Source organism: Antechinus flavipes, chromosome 4, assembly GCF_016432865.1.
Source record: "Antechinus flavipes isolate AdamAnt ecotype Samford, QLD, Australia chromosome 4, AdamAnt_v2, whole genome shotgun sequence".
In the NCBI taxonomy this organism is placed as follows: Eukaryota; Metazoa; Chordata; class Mammalia; order Dasyuromorphia; family Dasyuridae; genus Antechinus; species Antechinus flavipes.
This window is the reverse complement of record NC_067401.1, coordinates 249,889,770-249,913,718: the sequence shown is the minus strand read 5'-3', so window position 1 is coordinate 249,913,718 and position 23,949 is coordinate 249,889,770. Positions and strand designations below refer to the sequence as shown.

Here is a 23,949-nt window from a genome sequence, read left to right as displayed (position 1 = left end):
CTTCATGGAAAGCTCTTAAGAGTATTTTCTATTTTTCTATTCTTTCCCTATTTGAAAGTCATGCATTTTGTATGGACTTTAGTGCATCTAAATTTATATGCTATTCAGAAAAAAAATATAACCGAGAATTATTCAATGAATGCCAGCCATGATCTGATAACTAGTTCATTGACAAAGCCTGACTTTGAATCTATAAGAGCTTGTTTTGAAAAATATTTGCCTACTTGGTAGGGACAGCATGAATGCTGTTAAAAGTTTATTACCTTAGCCTGATCAGTGGGTAGATTTCATTAAAAAAAAAAAAAAAAAGCTGTAAAATTACAGGAGAGCTGATGATACTCATTTTTTGTTTGCTTTTTACCACCTAAGCATATTTTTGTAGCTTGGCAATTCTAGAGGTCTAGGTCAAGATTAAGGGGGGAAGAAACCCAACAACACATAAAGTAGTTCAAGATAATCTTATTTCTCTTGTTTCCTTACTTGAAGCAAAGAGGTAAACTTTTTTTTTAATATAATGCAATTGCTAAAATTTCAGATGATGGCTTTATTTAGGAGTGATTTTCCCCATAAGAAATTTCAGTAGAATGCCTTGCATAAGAATCCATTTTAAGTATTTTAGTGTTGAATACACTTAAGTGCATGTGAAATGAAAAGCTTGCAACTACTGGAGCAAATTAGTATCATAAAATAATACTATAAGGCAACTTTTAAAAGACAACCCGTAAGTTTCAGCTGAACACTAATTCATAATTTTAAATAAATTAAAAAACAGTAATTATTTATTTTCCCACAGAAAAGCACTGAATCCTTTACATTATCTTATAGCACTCAAGATAATGTGATTTGAAGCAATAAAAGTAATGTGATTATTGTGTAATTGCAGAGTCTAGTATCATAATCTAAAAGAAAAATTAAAGATCTTGCAGTCACAGGTTGTGCATGAAAAGAGCAATGAATGAATGCTTCCAGAGACACAGTTCATAATATTACCATCTCAGAGCAAACAAATTAGAACACCATTTGCAATTTATTCTTCCCTGATCATTTTTAACATAGGAGCCCCATGCTGGAAAGGCCCTCAGAGATCTTCTCATTCAACCTATATATTTATAACTTTTAAATAAACTTTGTTTTTATTTTACTTAAAAAATTAGAGGTTTTAAGCTATGATTTTTTTTCTCCCCAAACCAAAACTTTTCCAACTTGTTAGTGTCAACTTTTATTATTCAGCAAAGAATTACTTTTGATTTTTGTTTAAGAAAAAAAAATTCACAAATTTGAAAACATTATATAGCAAAAACTTATTTACATAGTTTTTCAAATGCTTTTGACATTAAGATTTTTGTATTTCCAACCAAGAACAACTCCAAGTGTGAAATGACAACAGAAGACAACTTAAGATTTACAAATAAGGTCAAAAAAATTCTACAACATTATATACATATATATATATACACACTCACACAAACACACACACACAAGTGGTTGTTATTTTAACAAGTTTCTGTTCAGAATCTTCTACAGAATATTTTTGCTGGCAATCACAATTCAATTTGTAGTATAATTTATCAGATTATAAGAAATATCAAGGGAACCAAGTAGGACATACAATATATATCTACAAAAAGTGACAGGCTATATATATATATATAGCAGAAGTTGCCTATCATTTCTTTTTCCATTTTTGGTCATATGATTTGGAAAATGAAGATGAATCATGACTTTCACCACTGCTGTACTGTTCATATAAAGTCTGAAAAAAAAAAATACACATACAGAATTAAATATCTTTACATGTCAAACATGGAAAAAAATGCTTCTATGGAACATCACATTTCTCTCCAAATATCTATTTTGTAAAGTACTATTCTGGCACCTTATTGCTACCTTTAAAAGTACTGAGAGAACCAAGTTTATGTTAAGTGTCAGGAGAAAAAATTTTTTTAAAGGAGGGAATATTTTCTATGCACCATGGCCTCTTATAATAATGATGTGAATTTCTACATTATGTATATTACAGTTACCCAAAATTCTATTATCTAAAATAAAAAATAGTTAAAGAAATGGTTTGTTTTTACTTTTAGAATATATAAGGTTCTTTTAAGAATCTGACACATTATACACAGCATTCCAAGAGTTTTAATGCAGTTTCAAGTTTGGGACATTGAAAATAAAAAATGAAAATTAACCAATTCTCACTACACCCCAAGGATATTTTCTGGGAGTCTCTTCTCTATATTTTCTCACTTGGTAATCTATCTCCTGTGCTCTAGTTCTGGTCAATTGAACATTTTAGACATCATGACTTACACTCATCACAAATTCAAAATGTTCAGAAAGAACTTATCTTTCCCCTCAAGACTTCTCCTCTCCCAAACTTACCAGTTTCTACTGAGGCACTAGCATATGTTCAGTCATTTAAGTTTACAATCTTGGCATTATCCTTGACTTTTAACTTATCCCCATCAGTTGCCAAATCTTTCTCTCCCTATTTCATATCCATTCCTTTCACACTACTCACAGCACTATATTTCTCTATGTAGAAATCCACAGCTAGGACTATGAGCACTAGTTGCAACACTGCAATTTATATAAAAAGAGGTCTCACAGGGCCTCACACTATTCTGTTGATTTTTCATGTCTGGATAAAAGTTATTATTTTTTTTAATGTGAGCATTCTTTGCACCAATGCAGATCACAAATACTCTTTAAAATTTATTAAATAATCATTGAGAGTTATTGCAGCTGCCTCATCACACTGAGGCCAACTTGATGATTAGCTTCTATGAATTTGATTAGTCTAATCCTTGGACAATATATATGCAGCAGCCCATCAAAGTCTCTCTAAGTAAAGAATTCTTGCAATTATACTGTTGTCACATGCTTGGAGAGTTCAGACTCAATAACTCATCAGGATAAAGCACCAGAAAAACCTTAGTGGACATTCTAGCATTTGAATATTTTAGGCATCAACACCTAGAAAGTAGTTTGTGGATATATACTGCTTACTACTTAATTAAATTCCAGATAAGGAAAAGCAGGCCCAATGGGCGCCTTGCCCAAGGTCAAAGAACAAATGAATCTGGGATTAGAATCCAGGAATCTGTGTCCTACCTCCTAGCCCTTGTCCTTTTCTTTATACTGTGCTGTTTCCTTACTTCAATGCAGAAACATATTAGATCACAGAGAGAGCTAAAAGGGACTTCAGAATCTGTCAGAAAATGTGCACACAATTTCTTTATATTGTATTATTTTTTAGCTTTTTGATTAGATAATCTATCCTAAATAACTATAATGACAATTTTAATCATACTTACTCTGGCAGCTTTCAAAATGGAGTTGGGAGAATTCAGGACAACAAGCTGGCCAAGAACATGTTTCATTTCCTCTGTAGTTCCTTTAGCCACTTGACAAGCTATAAAAGTTATTACATCATTTAAAATTGATAACTATCAGCACAAGAAAACCCCTAAGCACTAATAAGAACATATTTCTTATTAACAGCTTAATAATTGAGATTCTAATAGTCCAGCAGATTGATCAGACAGTAAGAATAAAAGCTACCAAGATAAGTCCAAGTGTCATACTGGCACCTCTAGTTTGTTAAAAGAAATAGAATGACTGGATCATTTATGTGTGATTTATTGAAAAATAGAGAAAAGTTCAAATAGGAAAAGGCACAAAGGGATTATTATGATTTTCATTGGGAGAGTACCTAAAATGATAAATAGTAGACCTTAAGTATCAAATTATGTGGAAGAAGGAAGATTGGGAAAATGGCAAGTTGTTAATTTTCTACATTTAGTCATAAGTATATTTTCATTAACACATGATAGTAGCATAAATTTTATTACCTGGTTGTGACTGAGTTTGAATCTGAACATATGGATGTACCAAGAGTTCAGGAACAGATATTCTCTGTTTAGGGTCCCTTATTAAGCAGCACTATTAGGAGGGAAAATAAAGATAATATTTAAAAACTTCTTAAAAGCAGAGTTCATATATCATTAAATATACAGATTTAGAGTTTTTCCAATGAAGATCATAGGTAAAGCAAGGATGTCCATTACCACTACTAATTAAAATGTTATAAATGTTAATTGTAGCAATAAGAGTAAAGAAAAACTGAGGGAACAAGTGCAGAAAGAAGTAAACAAAATTATGACTTTTTTGCAGATGAAATAATAATAGTTTACTTAGAGAAGGAAAGAAACATTTATTTAACATCTAATGTACCAGCCCAGTGCCAAGTGCTTTACTTATCTAATTTGACCCTACCAACAAATCTAGCAAGTAGATGCTATTATTATCTTTTTTTATACATAAGGAGGCTAAGGCAGAGGTTAAGTGATTTATCTAGGTTCACAAGGCTAGGAGTGTCTGAGACCAAATCTGAACTCCTTTCTTTCTGACTGTTATCTCTCAAAAATTCTAGAGATTCAACTAAAATTAATTGAAACAATAACCAGCAAGTTTCAGGATATAAAATGAATATAAAATCATCAAGAATGTCAAGGGAAATAATGGAAAAGAGGAAAGAATGAGGCCCAGCAGTACCTATGAAATAATTCTAAAAACAATAATCCTCAAAATGATTTGATATTTGGTCAAAAAATAGGTCAATAAAAAGAAGTGACTGGATATACTATAAACAGAAACAAGTTAACACTACTTAATATTTTGATAAATTCAATTATCTAGGCTAACAACTCATTATTTTACAAAAACTTCTGGAAAACCGTCTAGCTGAAACGAGCTGTATAGATCAACATCTCATACCAGATACCATGATATGCTCCAAATAGATACTTGACTTAAGACATAAAGGATGACAGCATATACAAATTAGAGGACCAAGATAGAAATCACTACTATTAAAATCTATGGAGAGTGGAAGAGTTTATAACCAACCAAGGAAAAGACAGGATAACAGAAAATAAAATGGACAATTATATGAGTACATTAATTTTAGGAAATATCTATGTAAAACCTATTTAGTTAAAATGAGGAGGGAAGCAAGTAACTAAGGAAGAAATGTTTTCAGCAAGTTTATTTGATAATGTATAGTGGTGTTGATACTGCCAATTGATTATGCTGATCTTAACTGGGAAGGCTCCAAATAGACAACAGTTTTAATGGCACACTAATGCTTTCAAGGAGCTTTAAAAATTGTATAAATCTTTAATTTGCACGTATAATTTGAAGGAATTGATTCAAATTTATAAGAACAAAAGCCAATGCCCAACTCATCAAAGGATAAAACAGGCAAACTTTTTTAGGAATAAATCTAAGCTATCGATAAGTATATGAAAAAAGGTTACAAAAATAGTAATTAGAGAAATGCACATTAAAGCTGCTGAGGTTTAACCTCACATCTATTAGAACAACAAAACTGATTCTTTTGAAAAGAAAAAAAATGACAAATGTTAAAAGCTTTAGCTATGAAAAAATAGGTATATTAATGCATTATAGACGAAGTGGTGAATAATTTCATCCATACTAGCAAACAATTTGGAATTAAATCTCCAAAATTATTAAATTATATATCTCTTTGGACCCAGAAATACTTTTCTGCAGTGGTAGAGGTTGAGTAATATGGGGAGGAAGAAAAAAGGTATTTTTTTCAGTGACTTTTTTTTTTCACCAACTCTTATTAATAGTTATGCTATTTCTAACAGTTTATATATATATATATTAGTAGACAATAAATCAAAACTCCTTAATCTTCACCAACCATACATATATACAAAAACATACAAATAAAAATATTTTAAAAGTTACCTGTAGCACATCTTGTAGATCTTTTTCTGCAATTTCAGGGAATTTTATTTCATGATTAGGATCAATGATAGCATGCAACTTAGTGATCTGATTTATTATATGCTGAAAAGGAGTCTTCCCATAAGTCATGCAGTATAAGATGCATCCTAAAGACCAGACATCACTTTTCGGGCTTATCTAAGGAAAAAACAACCCCACAATAAAATAAATAAATAAAAAACAATTTAAATGCATTTTCACAATAGGAAGAAATCAAGTGTTTAATAAGAGTTTACTATGTGCCAGGCACAATCCATTTTATAAATTCTCACAACAAGCTTGAGAGAGAGGTGCTATTTTGTGGTTCAAGAAACTGAGGAGAAATTAAATAGTTTGCCTAGTTCACAAAGCTGGGAAGGGTCTGAGAATAAACTTTGTCTAAGATCTTCTTAACTCCAAGCCCAAAATTATTTACCAGACCATTTAGTTGCCAGAATTATTAGGTGTCATAGAATTTAAAAATATTCACTTTTAACATTAAATTCCAATAAGTTTTCCAAGAAGACACATCATCACTGTCATAAATTACTTTATTTCATGAACATTTAACAAAATAAAAAGATTCATTAGTAGAACTTGTCAAAATACCTGACAAGTTTCACCAAAACCTTTACTTGGCTATCGGATATTCCAATACATATAATGGAATAAACAAATCACAGTTTTCTGTTATGATAAAAAAAAAAAGAGAAATTATAGAATCACAATCTTAGAGCTCTCATTTTACAGGTAAAAAAAGCTAAAGTCTCAAGATGTTTTGTGACTAATTTAATGTCACCAATGAAACTACTTTAAAAAAATGACACACGGTACATGATGTATATGATGTGACCAGATTATTTAAAGTATTCCCCTTAGGAGAAACTTTTTGTTTTAATTCTTGGTGAGGTCAGAATTTACTATTAGGACTACTACTTAAAAGTTCTTTTGAATTCTGTGGCTATTTTTTGGAATGTTGTTTATGCTGACTATTCTATTCACAGTACTATAATTTCAAAAAGGAAACAAAATAGATTTCTGTAGCAGAAAAAAGTAGCTTTAAAAATCACTAGATAATGAAGGTGGCCTAGCTGTACCTGATCTAAAACTATATTATAAAGCAGCAGTCACCAAAACCATTTGGTATTGGCTAAGAAATAGATTAGTTGATCAGTGGAATAGGTTAGGTTCACAAGACCAAATAGTCAACTATAGCAATCTAGTGTTTGACAAACCCAAAGATGCTAATTTTGGGGATAAGAATTCATTATTTGACAAAAACTGCTAGGATAACTGGAAATTAGTATGGCAGAAATTAGACATGGACCCACACTTAACACCGTATACCAAGATAAGATCAAAATGGGTCCATGATTTTGGCATAAACAACGAGATCATAAATAAATTAGAGGAACATAGGATAGTTTATCTCTCAGACTTGTGGAAGAGAAAGAAATTTGTGACCAAAGATGAACTAGAGACCATTACTGATCACAAAATAGAAAATTTTGATTACATCAAATGAAAAAGCCTTTGTACAAACAAAACTAATGCAAACAAGATTAAAAGGGAAGCAACAAACTGGGAAAACATCTTCACAGTTAAAGGTTCTGATAAAGGCCTCATTTCCAAAATATATAGAGAATTGACTCTAATTTATAAGAAATCAAGCCATTCTCCAATTGATAAATGGTCAAAGAATATGAACAGACAATTTTCAGATGATGAAATTGAAACTATTTCCACTCATATAAGTGTTCCAAATCACTACTGATCAGAGAAGTGCAAATTAAGACAACTCTGAGATACCACTACACACCTGTCAGATTGGCTAAGATGACAGGAAAAACTAATGATGAATGTTAGAGGGGATGCGGGAGAACTGGGACACTGATGCATTGTTGGTGGAGCTGTGACCAAATGCAACCATTCTGGAGAGCAGTCTGGAATTATGCCCAAAAAGTTATCAAACTGTGCATATGATCCATCAGTGTTACTACTAGGCTTATACCCCAAAGAGATACTAAAGAAGGGGAAGGGACCTGTTTGTGTCAAAATGTTTGTGGCAGCCCTTTTTGTAGTGGCTAGAAACTGGAAAATGAATGGATGTCCATCAATTGGAGAATGGTTGGGTAAATTGTGGTATATGAATGTTATGGACTATTATTGTTCTGTAAGAAATGACCAGCAGGATGAATACAAAGAGGCTTGGAGAGACTTACATGAACTGATGCTGAGTGAAATGAGCAGAACCAGGAGATCATTATATACCTCAACAATGATACTATATGAGGATGTATTCTGATAGAAGTGGATTTCTTTGACAAAGAGATCTAACTCAGTTTCAATTGATCAAGGATGGACAGAAGCAGCTAAACCCAAAGAAAGAACACTGGGAAATGAATGTAAACTGTTTGCATTATTGTTTTTCTTCCCGGGTTATTTTTACCTTCTGAATCCAATTCTTCCTGTGCAACAAGAGAACTGTTCGGTTCTGCACACATATATTGTATCTAGGATATACTGCAACATACCTAACATATATAGGACTGCTTGCCATCTCGGGGAGGGGGTGGAGGGAGAGAGGGGAAAAATCGGAACAGAAGTGAGTGCAAGGGATAATGTTGTAAAAAAATTACCCTGGCATGGGTTCTGTCAATAAAAAAATTATAATTATAAATAAATAAATAAATAATCACTAGATAACTTTGAAAAATATCAGTTATTTAGAAAGTTCATTTGCTTAGCAGCTCAAGTTCTAGTGATACTGAATATATGCTAATAAAGTAAAGAAATATGACAATACCTTTGATCTGGATTTCCCATTCTCTCTTGAAGAAGACATGTCTTTGATGGCTTCTGGTGGCATATAATTAACTGTACCAACCTACTTGCCAAATAACAAAATTAGAAAATGAAACATCTTAATTTCATACTACTGGAAAATTCAGTTTTTATATGAAACAAGTAAGTAATTTCCTATTATAATTTGAAATGTTTTGTATAAATAAGCTCAAGCACTCAGGAATCATGAAGAGTTGAGAAACTAGTTACCAAAATATCTAAATTTAGGTAATTTGTAAATGAACTCATGTTACTAAATTTACTTAATTAATCCTATCGTATGAATTATGAACAATACTTTTTTTCTTACCTGAGAATCTTTAACAATGCTGGTCATATCTGGCTGTATTTGGTTTGCAATTCCAAAATCAATTAGCTTTAGCATTCCATCAACTATCAGAAAGTTAGCAGGTTTCAGATCACTATGAACAATGCCTCCAAAATAAAAATCATAACACAATTAGAGAACACAAATTATGCATACAGATATTTAATCTTTGTGTCATTTGCTGATATAAGCCAAGATATTTTAAAAAATGAATCATGTATTTTATTCTTCAATCCCTACTATCTAGCCTCAGCCTTATGCTAGACAATTCAGGGCACAAAGATTTAGTAAACAAAGCACATTGTATATGAGCATTATTGAACAAGTGACAATAGAAGAGTATATAATAACTATGTTGTTTAACTAAATACAAAAATACTTGAAGGGAAATTATTACCTGTTCCTGAGAATGACACAATTTCAGATTTAGAAGCCAGTTTAATCTCTGATCATGTAGAATATGAAACTGACACTAGTTAATAATGAAAATAATATATGACATCTAAGGCATTTTACATAAATGACTGCCAGTTTCACAGATAAGGACATAGTAACTAAGAGATAAGTAAGAAATTAAGTGACTTTCATCACGGTCACATTGCTAATTAGATGCCAAATTCAAACTCAGGTCTTTCTTACTCCAAATCAAACAGCAGTTTTTCCACTATACTAGACATTTGCCATTTCAATGGAAAAGGTTCTTCAGAGAAAAAGTTAGATGATTAACTTTAGTTCTATTTATTAGCTAAAATTTTTAATACATTTTTCATTTAGTGGAGCATTACCAACCAAGATTGACGATATCTTTACCTTGCCACAAAGAAAAATCAAATCAAAACACAATCCAAACCAAAATATTTTTATAACAGCCCTTCCATTTGCTCCTAATAGAGATGGTAGGAAGAGTTATAGAATGGTATACATCTATTATGAATGCATTAAGACTCTTCTATGAATCTTCTATCATCTCTTCTGCCTGCCTTTCTAGTCTCCTTTAAGGAAAAAAAAAAGGCTCTGGCTCAGTAATAAATTGGATGAACATAATAAACTCTGGTTATCCATGGCTTCAATAATTTTATTTATCTTTCCAAATACCTTTCTATCACTAGTGAATTCTGGTCATTTTATCATGTGAGAAGATAAGAACAAATAATAGTTGCTTGGGTTGACTGGTGAGATAATGGAGAAAAAAAGGTATGAATATTTGAAGTTTTCACAAAATAAAGAAAATACACAGCCCTTTGAAGGACATTTTTCATTAAAAAACTAAAACTAAAAGAAATCACCTGACTTGAGTCTCAGGTTGTACTAAATAATTTCTAAAATTTCTTTTAAGTTTATGGTTTTCTAGAAACTAAGTACACACATTACAAACCATTAGTTATTATAAAGTATCTCAGAAATTCCAATAAAAAATTATGGAATCTTGTTATTAAAAAGCTTAAAGTGGAATCCTGCTATCTGCTAGCTCAGGAAAGGATAAGAATTATATTTTGTTATACAAAGAGAAATGTGCTTTACAATATGATGTGTGTATGTGTGTGTGTGTGTGTGTGTGTGTGTATAAGAGAGAGAGAGAAAGCGAGAGACAGAGAGTGACAGAGAAGAAAACTTAATCTGAAATATAATCTAACTCAGGACCTAACAGTTTATAAATTCTACTCTTTCATTAAATGCATACATGTCCGTTTTCTACTCAGCTGTCAGATTGAGCTTCCTAAAGCACATATCTGACCATGTCATTCCCCACCACCATTTAATAAACTTTAATAAAAGAACTGAGTGGATGCCCATCAGCTGGGAAATGGCTGATAAGTTATGATATATGAATATGATGAAATATTATTGTTTTACAAGAAATGAGTAGCAGGCTGATTTCAAAAAAGCCTGGAGAGACATAAGTGCACTGAAACTAAGTGAAGTGAACAGAACCAAGAGAACACTGTACATAACAAGATTATATGATCATCAAGTGTGATGACTTGGATCTTTTTAACAATAAAGTGATTCAAAGCAATTCCATCAGATTTGGGATGGAAAGAGCCATCAACAACCAGAGAGAGAATTATGGATACTAAATGCGGATTGAAGCATAGTATTATTTATTTTTCTATGTTATTTGTTTGCTTATTTTTTTCTTCTTCATGGTTTTTTCCCCTTTTGATCTGTACAGCATGACAACTATGGATATATGCTTAAAAGAATTGCACATATTTAACTTACATTGATTGCTCTGTTGGGGAGAAGAGAGATAAGAGAGGGTAAAAAGTTTGAAACAAAAAGTTTTTTAAAAATGAATGTTGAAAACTATCTTTACATATATTTGGAAAAATAAACTATTAAAACAATAAACTCCAATGACTTATTACTTTCAGAATCAAACATAAAACTCTTTTTAGTACTGAAATCATTATAGTTTTACCCCTTCCTACAGGAATACTGATCTTCATACAGGACCCTTCTATTTCTTATTTATACATTTTTTTAAACTGTCTTTTATGCCTACAATATACTTTTCCTTCTAAGTCTTTACCTTTAACGTTCCTTCAAGTCCCAGCTAAAATCTCATCTTCAACAAGAAGCTTTTCCTGATCCTGCTTGATGTCAGTACCTTCCCTTTATTATTTCCAATTTATCCTGTATACCTTTTGCTTGTAGACAATTGTCTGCATGTTCCTTTCCCCTGTACCTCATTCAATTCTAAACTCCTTAAGAACAGCTGTGGATTTTACCTTTCTCTGTAATGCTTAAGGTTGATATATATTAAGAGTTGAATAAATTCTTGCTAATACTTTTTTTTTTGGCTGAGGCAATTGGGTCACACTGCTAGGAAGTGTCAAGTGTCTGAGGCCAGATTTGAATTCAGGTCCTCCTGACTTCAGGACTGGTGCTCCTCCACTGCGCCACCTAACTGCCCCAATTCTTGCTAACTAATGTATATTTCAGTTTCACCTTAGATGAACACACAGATATTTGAGGAATTAATATTCTGATAAAGAATTGTTTTATATTGATGAAGATCTATTTAAAAATTACCATGCTGGTGGATTGTATGAACTGCTTCCAACATGTTTTTCCAGTAACTTTTCCGTTCCCATGGATTGATTGTTTTTTTCTTTTTAAGCCAACTGTTAAGATCAATATTCCCACATTCCATCACCATATAGATATGGTGGCCAGTGATTTCACTATTTAAAAAAAAATGTTACAATGTAACGTTACACTAAAATTAAATTAGGTTTCTTTCAAAGTCTTAATTTTTTTTTTCTCTTACTAATCATAAAGTCGAATGATCTTATCACTGTGTTGTTGCAGTTTACTTAAAAAAGCAATTTCATTCCGGTAGCTCTCAATGGTCTGCGGGTCTGCTTCTTCCAAATTCACATATTTTATAGCGTATATTTGCTTCTTTTCACTCAATACTTGAAATACCTGTGAAAGATAATATATACATACATACAAATATATTCTTTTGGCAAATCATCAAAATTCTACTCTCGTCCCTAAAAAAGTGAGGCAATTTTTTGATTAAAATAAATTCTTAATAGAATACTGGATGAAAAGAAGTGTGTAGAATTTGTCAAGCATGATTATTTTACCTAAAGAACTGAAAATTTATACTCAAGTATTACATGTGAGAGACACATAGTTGTAAAAATCATATAAAAGATGAGTGAGTTATTATGAAGTCAAAGCCATAGAACTATAGGTTAGAATTAGAACTTTAGAGCTGGAAAGGTATGTTGAAATAGATGATCTAACCTAGCTTTCTCATTTTACAGAAGAGGAAACTGAGGTCCACAGAGGTTAGAAAAATGATCAGCATTACATATTAAGGAACAGGGCTAGGAATTTAAATATAGATCAGGTTCTAAATCCAAGACTACTTCCAAGACACCACACCATCTGGCAGATAGTACCTCATTTCACAGATGGGAGAATCAACCCCTGTGCAATTTCAACCTTGTAAACAGGATTAACACAACATTTCAAATAAGCAACCTACATTTCATTTTGCTTTGCATTTGTTTTACATTTGAAGAGGTAATGCCATTCCAAGAAGTACAAAACATTTTAAAATCCACTAAGATTGAATCTCTTCTATGTGAAAGATACCAGAATCATCAGTTCAGTAAGGATTCTCAGCATTGATCAGAAATACTTTTTTGTCTTTTATTAGTTACCTACTAATATTCTCTATTAGAGTTTTATTTAAATCAATTCCGTTCCTCCTCAGCAGATGCCTTTGACTATTAAGCCTGAACTCATCTGATACACATTTCCTCAGTTCCTCCTCTTCAATTCAAATCTTCCATATATCTCCTAATTTCCTGATGAGAAGTAAAAATGGACCTCCTTTGTCAACGGTAAACTTTCCACCTGTCTTTTTAATCTCTCCCTGATCCTAACAGGCCTTTTCTTCTCCTCAATCATTTTTTCTTCTTTTTCTCATATTTTCTATCTCTTTATCAACTTGCTTAGATGACCCCATCTTAAAAACAATATCAACAATAAAGTCCTGTTAATTATACATTCTCATTTTCAGATCCTTATCAAACCAGACTAGTGAAACAAACTCCTAATTGCTTTGCCAAAATGCCACTGATAAAATAGTTCTGGACCTAAAATCCAAGATTCTGAATAAAAATCTTGCCTCCAATGGTTACTACTTGACCGTAGCAAATTATTTTATCTTTTTGCCTCAGTTTACTCAAATGCAAAATGGGGATAGCACCTACACTGAAGGGTTGTTATGAGGATTAAATGAAAAGTTAAAAAAGAAAAAAAAAAGAAAAAAGTAATCACAGCACAGTGCCTCACTCATAATAGATTCTATATAAATGTGTATTTTCTCTCTGCTTTCCTCCCTTCTCAAGTACAGATCTTGCAAAACCTAGCAATACTTGGTAAACTCCAGGGCTCCCTACAATTTCTAGGATAAAACATAAATAACCTTACTTGACTTTTAAAGACTTTCGTAACTTAGCCCCAATATATCTTCCCAGCTTCTTTCTACATTTCATCCCTTCCTGAACTGATCTAGCTAAATTAGCTTTCTACCTATTTATCATATATGCATACCATCTTCTACCATCATGCCTATGTACTGATCATTCATGCCAAGAATACTCTTTTTTTCCCCCCTCACCTGTGCCTCAAAGAATCCTTCACTTCCTTCAAGATGCAACCCTAGTATCACTTTCTATACAAAGACTTTCCTGATCTTTCAATAAAAACATTTGCTAGAATTGATATTGCTTTTTAAGGTTTGCAAAAGCATTTTACTTCTCACAACTCTATGAGAAAGATTGTATTATTATTTCCATTTTACAGATAGAAAACTGAGGCTGAGAGGTTAAGTGACTTGCCCAGAGACATGCAGCTAGCTAAGTGCCTAAGGAAAGATTTGGACCTTTTGGACCTAATTCTTCCTGTTTCCAAGTCCAACACTGTATCCACTATGTTAGCCAGTTATATAACATCCCTATATTTAACTATCTTAATTTATTATGTATTTATTCTATACACACACACACACACACACACACACACACACACACACACACACACACACATGTTATCTCACTCAAATAGAATGTAAGTTCCTTGAGAGCAGCCAGTGAGACAACAAACGCTTATAAAGTACTTATATGCCAGGCTCTGTGCTAAGTGCTAGAAATATAAAGAAAGGCATTAATACCCCCCACATTTCAAAGGATGAGACAATATGCAAACAACGACATGAACAGGAAGGATATAGAGTAGATGGAAAGTAATTTCATGGCAAAGGCACCAGCAGAAAGAATTGAAAAAGGCCTTTCTTTGGTCTTTGTATCTCCAGTAACAAACACAATCTTCTTGCACATAATAGACATTAGTAAAAGCTTGTTGCTTGAAATACAATGAGCAAGAGATTCATTTGTTTTGTACTTCTTCCTTTTAAAAATGTAAACAACTCAGCTTATTTTGGTCACTTACACTTGAATATAAATTAGTTGAATGGATTGCTTTTACCCTAATACCTAGTAATCATCAGCATTTAGGTGTGAAAATTTAATATGAGGTTAATAAACAAGCCCAGATTAAAAAGGAGACTTAGGCAGGCAAAACAAAACAAAACAAACAAGAAAAAGCAAGCAGATATCTGGATAAAGTTTTGAAAATTTGGCAACGTAACATTAGATGGGTTCCTTAAATATTTTACAAAAAATAAATTCATACATACCTCTTATTATTTTTAAGTTCTAGGAGATTTTTTTAATGCAAAACATTTTGTAATGCAAATACACTCCTAATCTAACCATTGTTTTGTAAAATGGGGCAAAAAAACTAGATCTCCTCTAAAATGCTTTTCAAATCTAACTCTGATCCTAGTTAATTTTTTAATGTGATGTTGTATGCCTCAATCTATTATAAAGTGGCTTTTGAATATTTTATAAGACATAAAATAACTCAATTTAATTGATAATTATGTCCAGATCTGGAACTATCTCTTTATATGTTGAGCTGTGTTTAATCTTTAATTATTGTAAAAACTATCAGATAGTTTAATTCTGACATCCTACACAGGACAGCTTTTCTTTTTAAGAAAGCCTGTTGTATCTAAATCTAAATCAACCAAAGAGATTGAATTCAATTCAACATACATTTATCATGAGCCTTCTAAATGTAAGGTATTGTTCTGAGGGCTTGGTTACACAAGACTAAAAAGAAAATTTTCTATTCTCCAAGAACTTATAATATACAGTGATACATGTACACAAATGATGAGGTCTAGATTTGGGGTACCCAAATGAAATTAGGGTTTAATTGAAGGTCTAGTGGCAGGTTCAGGGTACAGGGAGTCAAATAGCGCTCCCCTGCAACCCCTTCGGATTTGGCGCAAGGATACAGAGTTAAATGAGGTCTAGTAGAGGCGCAAGAGTCCCCTGTAAAGGAATTTACAGACCTGAAAACCTACATTGATAAAAGAGATTTGTTATGGGCATTGGAAGTAAGGTTGAAGTCTAGTTAAGGAAATAGGTAAAGGTAAAGATAAGAGGGCACCAGAAACAGGATTACAGTGGGCAGAGAGTCCTTGATGCCAAGAATAGTGCTGGCATGTTTAGACCCTCTATAAAGAGAGGACTTCAGCTTGGCTCTCTTAAAATGAGAGATTTAGCTAAAGGGGCCTGTGGGTGGAGTCTCAAGTTGGCTCCTTGCTGGGTTTCATGGAGGGCTAGAATTTGCTTGGTGAGGGGTTGGGAAACCTGAGCAGATCATCAGAATGGGGGCTGGGACAGCCCAAGCTGGCTCAGATCTGATGGGGGCTGGGAGAGCCCAGATCTGTTGGAATTCAAAAGGGTGCTTTTGACCAGGATTTGTGAATCAAAGGTCCTGGCTTCCTGAATTGATAATGCATCAGCTAGGAGGAGTTGGGAATCAGAAAGGAATAAATCAATCTGAAAGGACTAGTTTCTTAAAAGGATCGCAACCCACATCATTAGCACAGCACAAGCAAAACCAAGGAGAAGGAAGATAACCTTAATAATTATGAGGACCTTCAGAGCTCTGAAAAAAATGTCTGGAGGAAAGAGATAGGAAATATAGGAGATGGGAGTATGGGAGAAGGGAATTAAAATTGGGATCTACATTCTTGGATTCTAAACCCAGTACTCTTATTACACCATATGGCCTCCCAGACATATGCAGCATCATAAACTAAATTTATAAACCAAAAACAAAACCGAACCAAAAAAAAAAAAAAAAAACCAACAAAAAAGAAATGGCAGCACCTTCTTTTGAACTTCATTCTTTGCTTTTTATCCTCCAGCAATTATTTACACATCATTTACCTGGCAACTAATCTTAGTCAGAATTGTTATACACCACCTATTGTTATCAAATATATCTTGTAACTCCCCTATCAATTGTGAATACCTTCTGGGAAGGGATCATATCTTACTGGAAGAGGTTTCAAATAATAAGTATTAAGTAAGCACTTAGGAGATACTTACTAAATGTGATTTAAAATTTAGTTTCACATAAAACTTATTACTTACCTTACTTGAACCTCCACTTCCTATTTGCTTTAATATGGAATAAATTCTTCCCTTAACCGAAATGTATTCATTTGAAGAAAATGATCCTGAAATCTTAAGAAAAGAGAAACCGAAGGAATAAAGACAGCTCTTATTAATCTATCTTCACTCAGTAAAACACAAACTGTCTGTTTTACTGCAGAATATTATATTTTACAAATACAGTGACCCTATTAAGTTAAGTTAGTTAAGTTAAACTATTAGTTAAGACTTTTTAAAAACAACTCTATTTGCATCAGAGGCAAACAAAATAAGGAATCAAACCTAATTATCTCTAAAATCCTTTCCAGCTCTAAAATCTACATGACTTTAAATCATTAGATTAAAAAAAAAAAAAATCTGAGCTATAGTGATAGATTAACTATAATTTTTTCTAAACCAGAAATGTGATTTCACACACATACATACAAAATTACCAATTCAATCAAATATTTTCTATAAAAAGTATAATTTTAATAAGTTGCTTGGGATACTGAGAGATTAAATGACTTGAAAAGTCACATACACAGTATATGTCAGGGTCTTCCTGAATCCAAATCCAGCTTTCTATTCACTAGATCCCACATGAAAATATTTAACTAGCATTTGAAAATAGATCAAAATAAGGAGTAAAAACTAGAGCCAATCAGATCAATTAGGTTTATAAACTTTAGGTACATGGAGATTTTGAGTTGGCATAATCCAAAACTAGAATACATAAAAATAATGACTGCTTCATTTCTAGATTCAGGTTACTATTATATTACTATCAAAGAGCTGCAGAAGTGATTTTTATACAGGGAAAGTTAGACTAGATGAGATTTGTATTTCCTTCCTACTTTAAAATTCTTTGAAAACAAATACATGTAAAATACATTTAAATTATTATCACAGGTGGGAGAGGGAAGAAGAAAAGAGAATATGTATTTATTTATATTATGTTAGGTATTATGTTAAGTGCTTTGCAAATATTATCTCATTAAATTAAAATTAAATTCTACCTGTAAGCTCTGAAACGGAGTAACTGGTGTGTGTTGCTGCTGTAAGTAGGAAGGCTGGCCGTAAGGAGTAGAAAATTGATGTCCGGATGGAAAGTCATTCTTCACAACTGGAGTTCTAAAACTAGGACATAAATCATTGTATTGCTAAAAAAAAATTAATGTTTTACATACAGTTTTTACTTTTATTATACTAGAAAAGTTAGTATTTTCCAAACCAAGTCAACTTATAATATCAATGTTATGCCACAGTTCTCTTTTATAGTCCTGTTTCCCTAATTATCCTGACTTAGTTACCTTAAATTGTCCTGCTTAGGTTTCCCTAATTGTTCTGCCTCAATTTATAACTGTTCTGCTCAACCACCTTTCCCTCCTAATCATGATGATCCAGATAAGGAGAAAGACCTTCTACCTTAGGCATCATCAGAATGTTGGGTGCCTCTCCCCATTCTGTAATCCCAATCCCCCAAGCCTCCCCTCACCCTGTCACAACCAGATTGTCTGAGTCCCTTTCCCACTCTCAGCACCCTGACTTCATCCCTGCCTCAAGCTACCTCCTGAGTCTAAGCCATGTGTATCTAGGTCATTGAAAACTCACATTGTTGGCTGGATTCTTGAAGATAAGAGTATATATTCTGTATAGGATATTCTAAGTTTTATTTGATTTATTGGGTCATCCTGAGGTCATTTAAAGAGTCTCTGAAAATAATATTTTTTTGTCCTTTTGAAAATATTTCTGTTATGGATAATATGAAATTTGGAATATTTATCTATGTACTGGGTATTTTAAAAGCAAAATGATTTGTATGTATAACATTCACTTGTGAAACTGTTTACTTAAGATATGAAAGAAGTGAGCTTACTGAGACAAATTCTTACTGTTATAAAAAGAAGGTTATGGTAAATATCTGTTTAGGATTTATCTGAAATTTTAGTTAATGGGATTTGTTATTGGAAGTAAAATTCCTTGGGCTTATAGTTAATGCTATTTGGGAGTTTTAAAGCTCCACCCTCTAACAGTTAGTGGGACAATTAACTGGAGTAAAAAATGAATAAAAGCTATTTTATCCTGTTTTGCTGAAAAGTTAAGCTGCTGGCCAATTCATACTGGCCTCTTCACATTTTGTATCAGTCTGTTCTAACCTTTATTAAATTTGTGTTTTTTGTTCTAGATTTTGGTCAAATTACAGGTATTGAATTACTTCTGAGACATGGATCAGTCCATCTGAAGCTATGGTAGCAAGGAGCACGGCCATACCCATCCCCTCCCTGGACTGAGCATCTGGGACCATTCTCAGCATAAAGCAGTTTTTGAGAGACCACTGCTCCTGATGTAATTTGGACTGATGTAGGGGAGTGGGAAAGTGATTGAATTACTGTTAAAATTTTGACTGTATTACTGTGTTTAAGATTTGTTAAAACTGGGGATTTGTTAAAACTATGTAACTATTACTGTATGTTTGAGGGATTTTTAGGAAACTTATTGTACTAGTCTGTTATATATAGGAATTTTGATTTACTCTTGGGATTTATATGTGGAATAGTTATTTGATGATTCCTTTCCATGAGAAAAAAAGGGATGAAGAAAACTGGTTAGGAAATGGGGGAAATTGATATATTTTTCTTAGGCACTTCTGCCCCACCCCCTATCTCATTAATTTAGATTGAGTTCAAAATTATTTAAAGTCCTTTTCCTTTTTACTCCTTGCTTAAAATTTACTCAACTATGATTTGCTGGTTATGTTTTAACTTTGAAATCCCTTATTCTGTTGGAATTACCCTGGCAGACTCAGTTTTGGGGATTATTTTTTAGAAACAACCAGAAATCAGATACTTGTCTTGGGACTGACAGTCTCTCTGATCTGTTTCTCCCCTCCTATTACCCCAGTTCCTTAATTAGTATTTCAGCATTTTGGTATCAGGCCTCTAATAGTTCAGGGTTGCCTGCCTTGGTCTAACTGCATAATTTGCTCAGAAATCTATTTCCTACTAGCAGCTCCTGTTCTATCGAGAGGGGACAGGTGGAGCTATTCTAGGACCCATCCCTCCCCCCCCGCCCCTTTTGGAATTCCTGACAGACCTGGGGTGCCCTCTTAGGATGGGCAGCAGGACTGTCTTGAGCCCTGCTGCTCTATAAGCAGAAACTGAGTTAAATGCACAAATGACCACAGACCTAACTCACAGTGAACTGTCCATCTCAAACTGGATTCTCTGGCTGAGATGCTCCCCAACTACAGAAGACCTGCTATTTCTGCAACAGGGAGGCCTGTGTGCCTCCCTAAATGAGGAATGCTGTTTTTATGCTAATAACTCTGGGTTATCAGGGAGAGACTTGTCCTTGCCATAAGTCCTTACATTTTTCTAGATTTATTTTGGTTTATTTGCTTTACATAGGGTTGGTCAAAATTATGGTGCTAAGACCTTCTAGAGAAAGGTAATTCAAAGATGTGAATATTCAGAAGAAAGAGAGTGTGGAATGTTATGCCACAATTCTCTTTTATTGTCCTGACTCAGTTTCCCTAAATTGTCCTGCCAAGGTTTCCCTAATTGTTCTGCCTCAGTTTATAATTGTTCTGCTCAACCACACCTCTCTCCTAATCATGATGATCCAGATAAGGAGAAAGACCTTCTATTTTACATCAATAGCATCTGATTCAAGTTTTATTATTTTGCTGATTATTTGAAGAAAGTATTTATCTGGTTAAATATGCTCTATAGATTCTGGATTACTCATCCTTGAAGACAAAATAAATATCTTATCAAATTTGTGCAATACTGAACTACTGTCAAATAGGCAACGGCAATGTCATGAGACTTATGTGAAAACCAAATTTCTTACAGGGCAAATGAACACGTATGTAGAATCTAAAGAATTTAGACTCTTTACAGAAGTTAGCCTACTAATGACAGTACAAAAAGAGAAAAATAGGAAAAAACAAGCATGAGAGGGGAAAAGTCCAGTAAAGGTGGGAAAAGGACAAAACATCCCCTAAAGGGGAGGAAGAAGACAAGGCAATGGCAAAAGCAGCATTCTTTTCCTTTGGGAACTACTAGACTGCTTACACAAAAGAGCCTGCTTATCTACAAGGGACTCCAGCTGCACAATTATTTTCAGTGTCAAAATGACTAGGATCTATCTTGCCTCACAAGGACACCCAGGGAATTCTTGGAACTATTTGGGGTCTAAACAACAAATTATTTCAGCTGTGGTTAGGGAGAGCGTCATCCTTGATATATTCAAGACCTCCTGCAAGTGCTGGGAACAGTGTTTTGAAAAAAAAAAAAGGCAACTCAAAGTTCAGGAGACCCCTTAATAGCTCTTAACACTACCAACTAAGATAAGTACTAATAGGAGTTCTTTTATAAAGACTTAGCTTTGGGAAAGAACTAAAAAGTTTATTTACTATTTGTCAATGTATTTTCTGTTTCAATATCCTACTGTTATTAGCACTTTAAGAAGTATTCCCAAGGCAGATTATAACATCATATACAGCATTACTGACTACTGGGCTAGGACAATGGGTGTGCTCAGAAAAGTTTATTTAACAAAGCCATAAAAGCATATGCACATTAAATCCATGGGAGGGTAGACTGGATAATTTCTAAGATCAATTCCAATGCTAAGGTACTATGATTTTATATTTAAACAATTTCACAAGGATGATCAGTTACAATGACATGCATTGGAAACCAGAGGGCACTGTGACACTCAAATCTATTTCCAAAGCATGCTTTTTTAAAAACGTGACTAGATTTGCCAGTTTTTGTTGAGTTAGAAGTTTTCCTGCCATACCCCCTGATAATTAACATATTATTTCTTCGATCATTTTCTTTGAAAAAGGTAGAAGACTTGCTTAAGCCCTGGAAATTATGTTCTTCAACTATATTACACGAGTCTGGCCAATGCTACACAGTTTATACTTAGTAGCCTTCTGTGGACCATGGACTCAAGTCATGACTGTTCCCCATAACAACTAATATTTATATGGCTCTTTTAAAATCTACAAAGAATTTTATAAATACATTACATTTTTTGAGTCTCATAATAACCTTGTGAGAATTACCAGTTATTATCACCTACATTTTAAAAATGAGAAATCTAAGGCTCAGAAATGTTAATTTATCCAGGGTAACAGTTAAATAAATGATAAAGCCAAAATTTGAACCTGAGTCTCTCTGACACCATGTCTATATTTTTATCCCCACTATGCCACCCTTATTATTCACTTATGTTCAGAGTTTATCTTTTCCAGTCTGAATTGTCACTATTATAATAGTCACCATAAAGAACCTCACTTTTTTTGTCTTAATCAAAGCAGAAATGTCAGGTACTCTATTCTGAGTAGTTGGCACAGTGTTAGTACTCAGAAAGTATTCAAATTGAACCTCCTGTGTAGTATTTGTTTCTTTTCCCCACTTCTCAATTGTCCTGTCCTTCAAAGCTAATTACTTTTCTTCGTGATTTTGAGTTTTTGGTGTAGCTTGCTTTAGGAGGAATAAAAAACAATCTATGATTGTTTTGAAAAAAAATTTTTTTAAAGCTTAAAGAAAGCAAAGCTATTACAGATCAATCAGAAATTACATCAAATTCATTAGTCATTAACTAGTCCTATCATTGCTTCCATTAATACCTTTTTAAAAAAGAGCACCTACCCCTATCTAATTATCATAAAGAAAAAGGTTTAACATCCATATAGGTTTGGAATATATATATTAAGAAAATAATAGCAATAATAAACTGAGATTAGAACTCACTGAAAAAGATAAATATAAAAGGAAAAGACATTACCAGGCCATGTAGTCATTAAGTGTGCTGCTGCTGTTGCTGCTGGGTGTATTACACACAAATTTGTTATCAATTCTTTTAGGAACTGTTATTGGTGATGACTGTTTTGAAATAGTTAGGCCAGGTTGTTCAAAACTGGAACGTTTTTGCTAAACCAAAAACAAATATTTTGAAATTTAAAATGATTTTCACATTCAAACCTGCTTATTAAGCTTTCTACATAATCAAAATAGAAAACAGAGAAAACAATGCTCACACATAACAATGACAGATGTCTGTACCTATTTTTATGCCCCTTATTTTCTATTTTTTTTTTTTGGCTGAGCAAGTGACTTGTCCAGGGTCATACAGCAAGGAAATGTTAATTGTCTAAAGTCAAATTTGAACTCTGGTCTTCCTGACTTCAGGGCTGGTGCAGTAGCACTCACCTAGCTGCCCTTTATTTTCTACTCTTAATTAATTAATTTCTCTAAATTAATTAAAAATTTGAACATTCATTTCCCAGTAATAAAGGACCATACAGATTTCAACAAAACACGGATACTTTTTAGTCTTAATAATCTGCTCCTAAAAACTTCTATATTCTATCCAAAATTATTATGTTTACTATCTTTTATAATTTAAAGATTTCCCAAAATACACAAGACCATTATATATGGAGCAAAAATTCTAACCATTCAATATACTTAAAACTCTTTCCTTTTTAATTCTCAATCCATTAAATATGATACACCACTAAAGAAAATCTCAATTGCAATATTATGATATTTTTGAAATGGTATTCTAAATAAAGCCTATCAGAATTATACATTTATGTTACACAACAGGAATAATTATGTTCAAAGATTACCTCTGGTAAGGCATTTCGGTTTGCCTCTGGAATCTGCCAATGATTAGAAGTTGCAACAGGATTTTGGTTTAAGGATTCTGATTTTCTGTTACTACTACTACTGAAATTAGACAGTCGATGGATCTGATTATTTTCTGGTACTTTTGGTTCTTGATAATGCATTCTGTTTTCTGAAAATTGTATTAATATACAATGTTTAGATAAACAACTTCATAATAAAATCTCAACATTAACAGGATGCTACCAAAATTACTTGTATTTTATGCAAAGGTTTCTCTTTGCTC

The 23,949-nt window shown here is 32.9% G+C and overlaps 1 protein-coding gene across 1 annotated transcript in view; it reads right to left on the bottom strand.

Moving 5' to 3' along the window:
• Nucleotides 1-1,008: 1,008 nt before the first annotated feature.
• Nucleotides 1,009-23,949, bottom strand: part of TTK (TTK protein kinase) — a 41,398-nt gene continuing 18,457 nt past the window's right edge. Inside the window, exons 10-21 of the mRNA XM_051997317.1 lie at nucleotides 23,666-23,835; nucleotides 22,819-22,964; nucleotides 18,033-18,153; nucleotides 17,014-17,106; nucleotides 12,246-12,403; nucleotides 12,008-12,159; nucleotides 8,954-9,078; nucleotides 8,606-8,686; nucleotides 5,782-5,958; nucleotides 3,855-3,945; nucleotides 3,318-3,415; nucleotides 1,009-1,753 (exon numbers count right to left, since the gene is read on the bottom strand). Coding sequence (XP_051853277.1) covers nucleotides 1,667-1,753; nucleotides 3,318-3,415; nucleotides 3,855-3,945; nucleotides 5,782-5,958; nucleotides 8,606-8,686; nucleotides 8,954-9,078; nucleotides 12,008-12,159; nucleotides 12,246-12,403; nucleotides 17,014-17,106; nucleotides 18,033-18,153; nucleotides 22,819-22,964; nucleotides 23,666-23,835 — 1,499 coding nt within the window. The 3' untranslated portion in view covers nucleotides 1,009-1,666. The remainder of the gene's footprint in view (nucleotides 1,754-3,317; nucleotides 3,416-3,854; nucleotides 3,946-5,781; nucleotides 5,959-8,605; nucleotides 8,687-8,953; nucleotides 9,079-12,007; nucleotides 12,160-12,245; nucleotides 12,404-17,013; nucleotides 17,107-18,032; nucleotides 18,154-22,818; nucleotides 22,965-23,665; nucleotides 23,836-23,949) is intronic.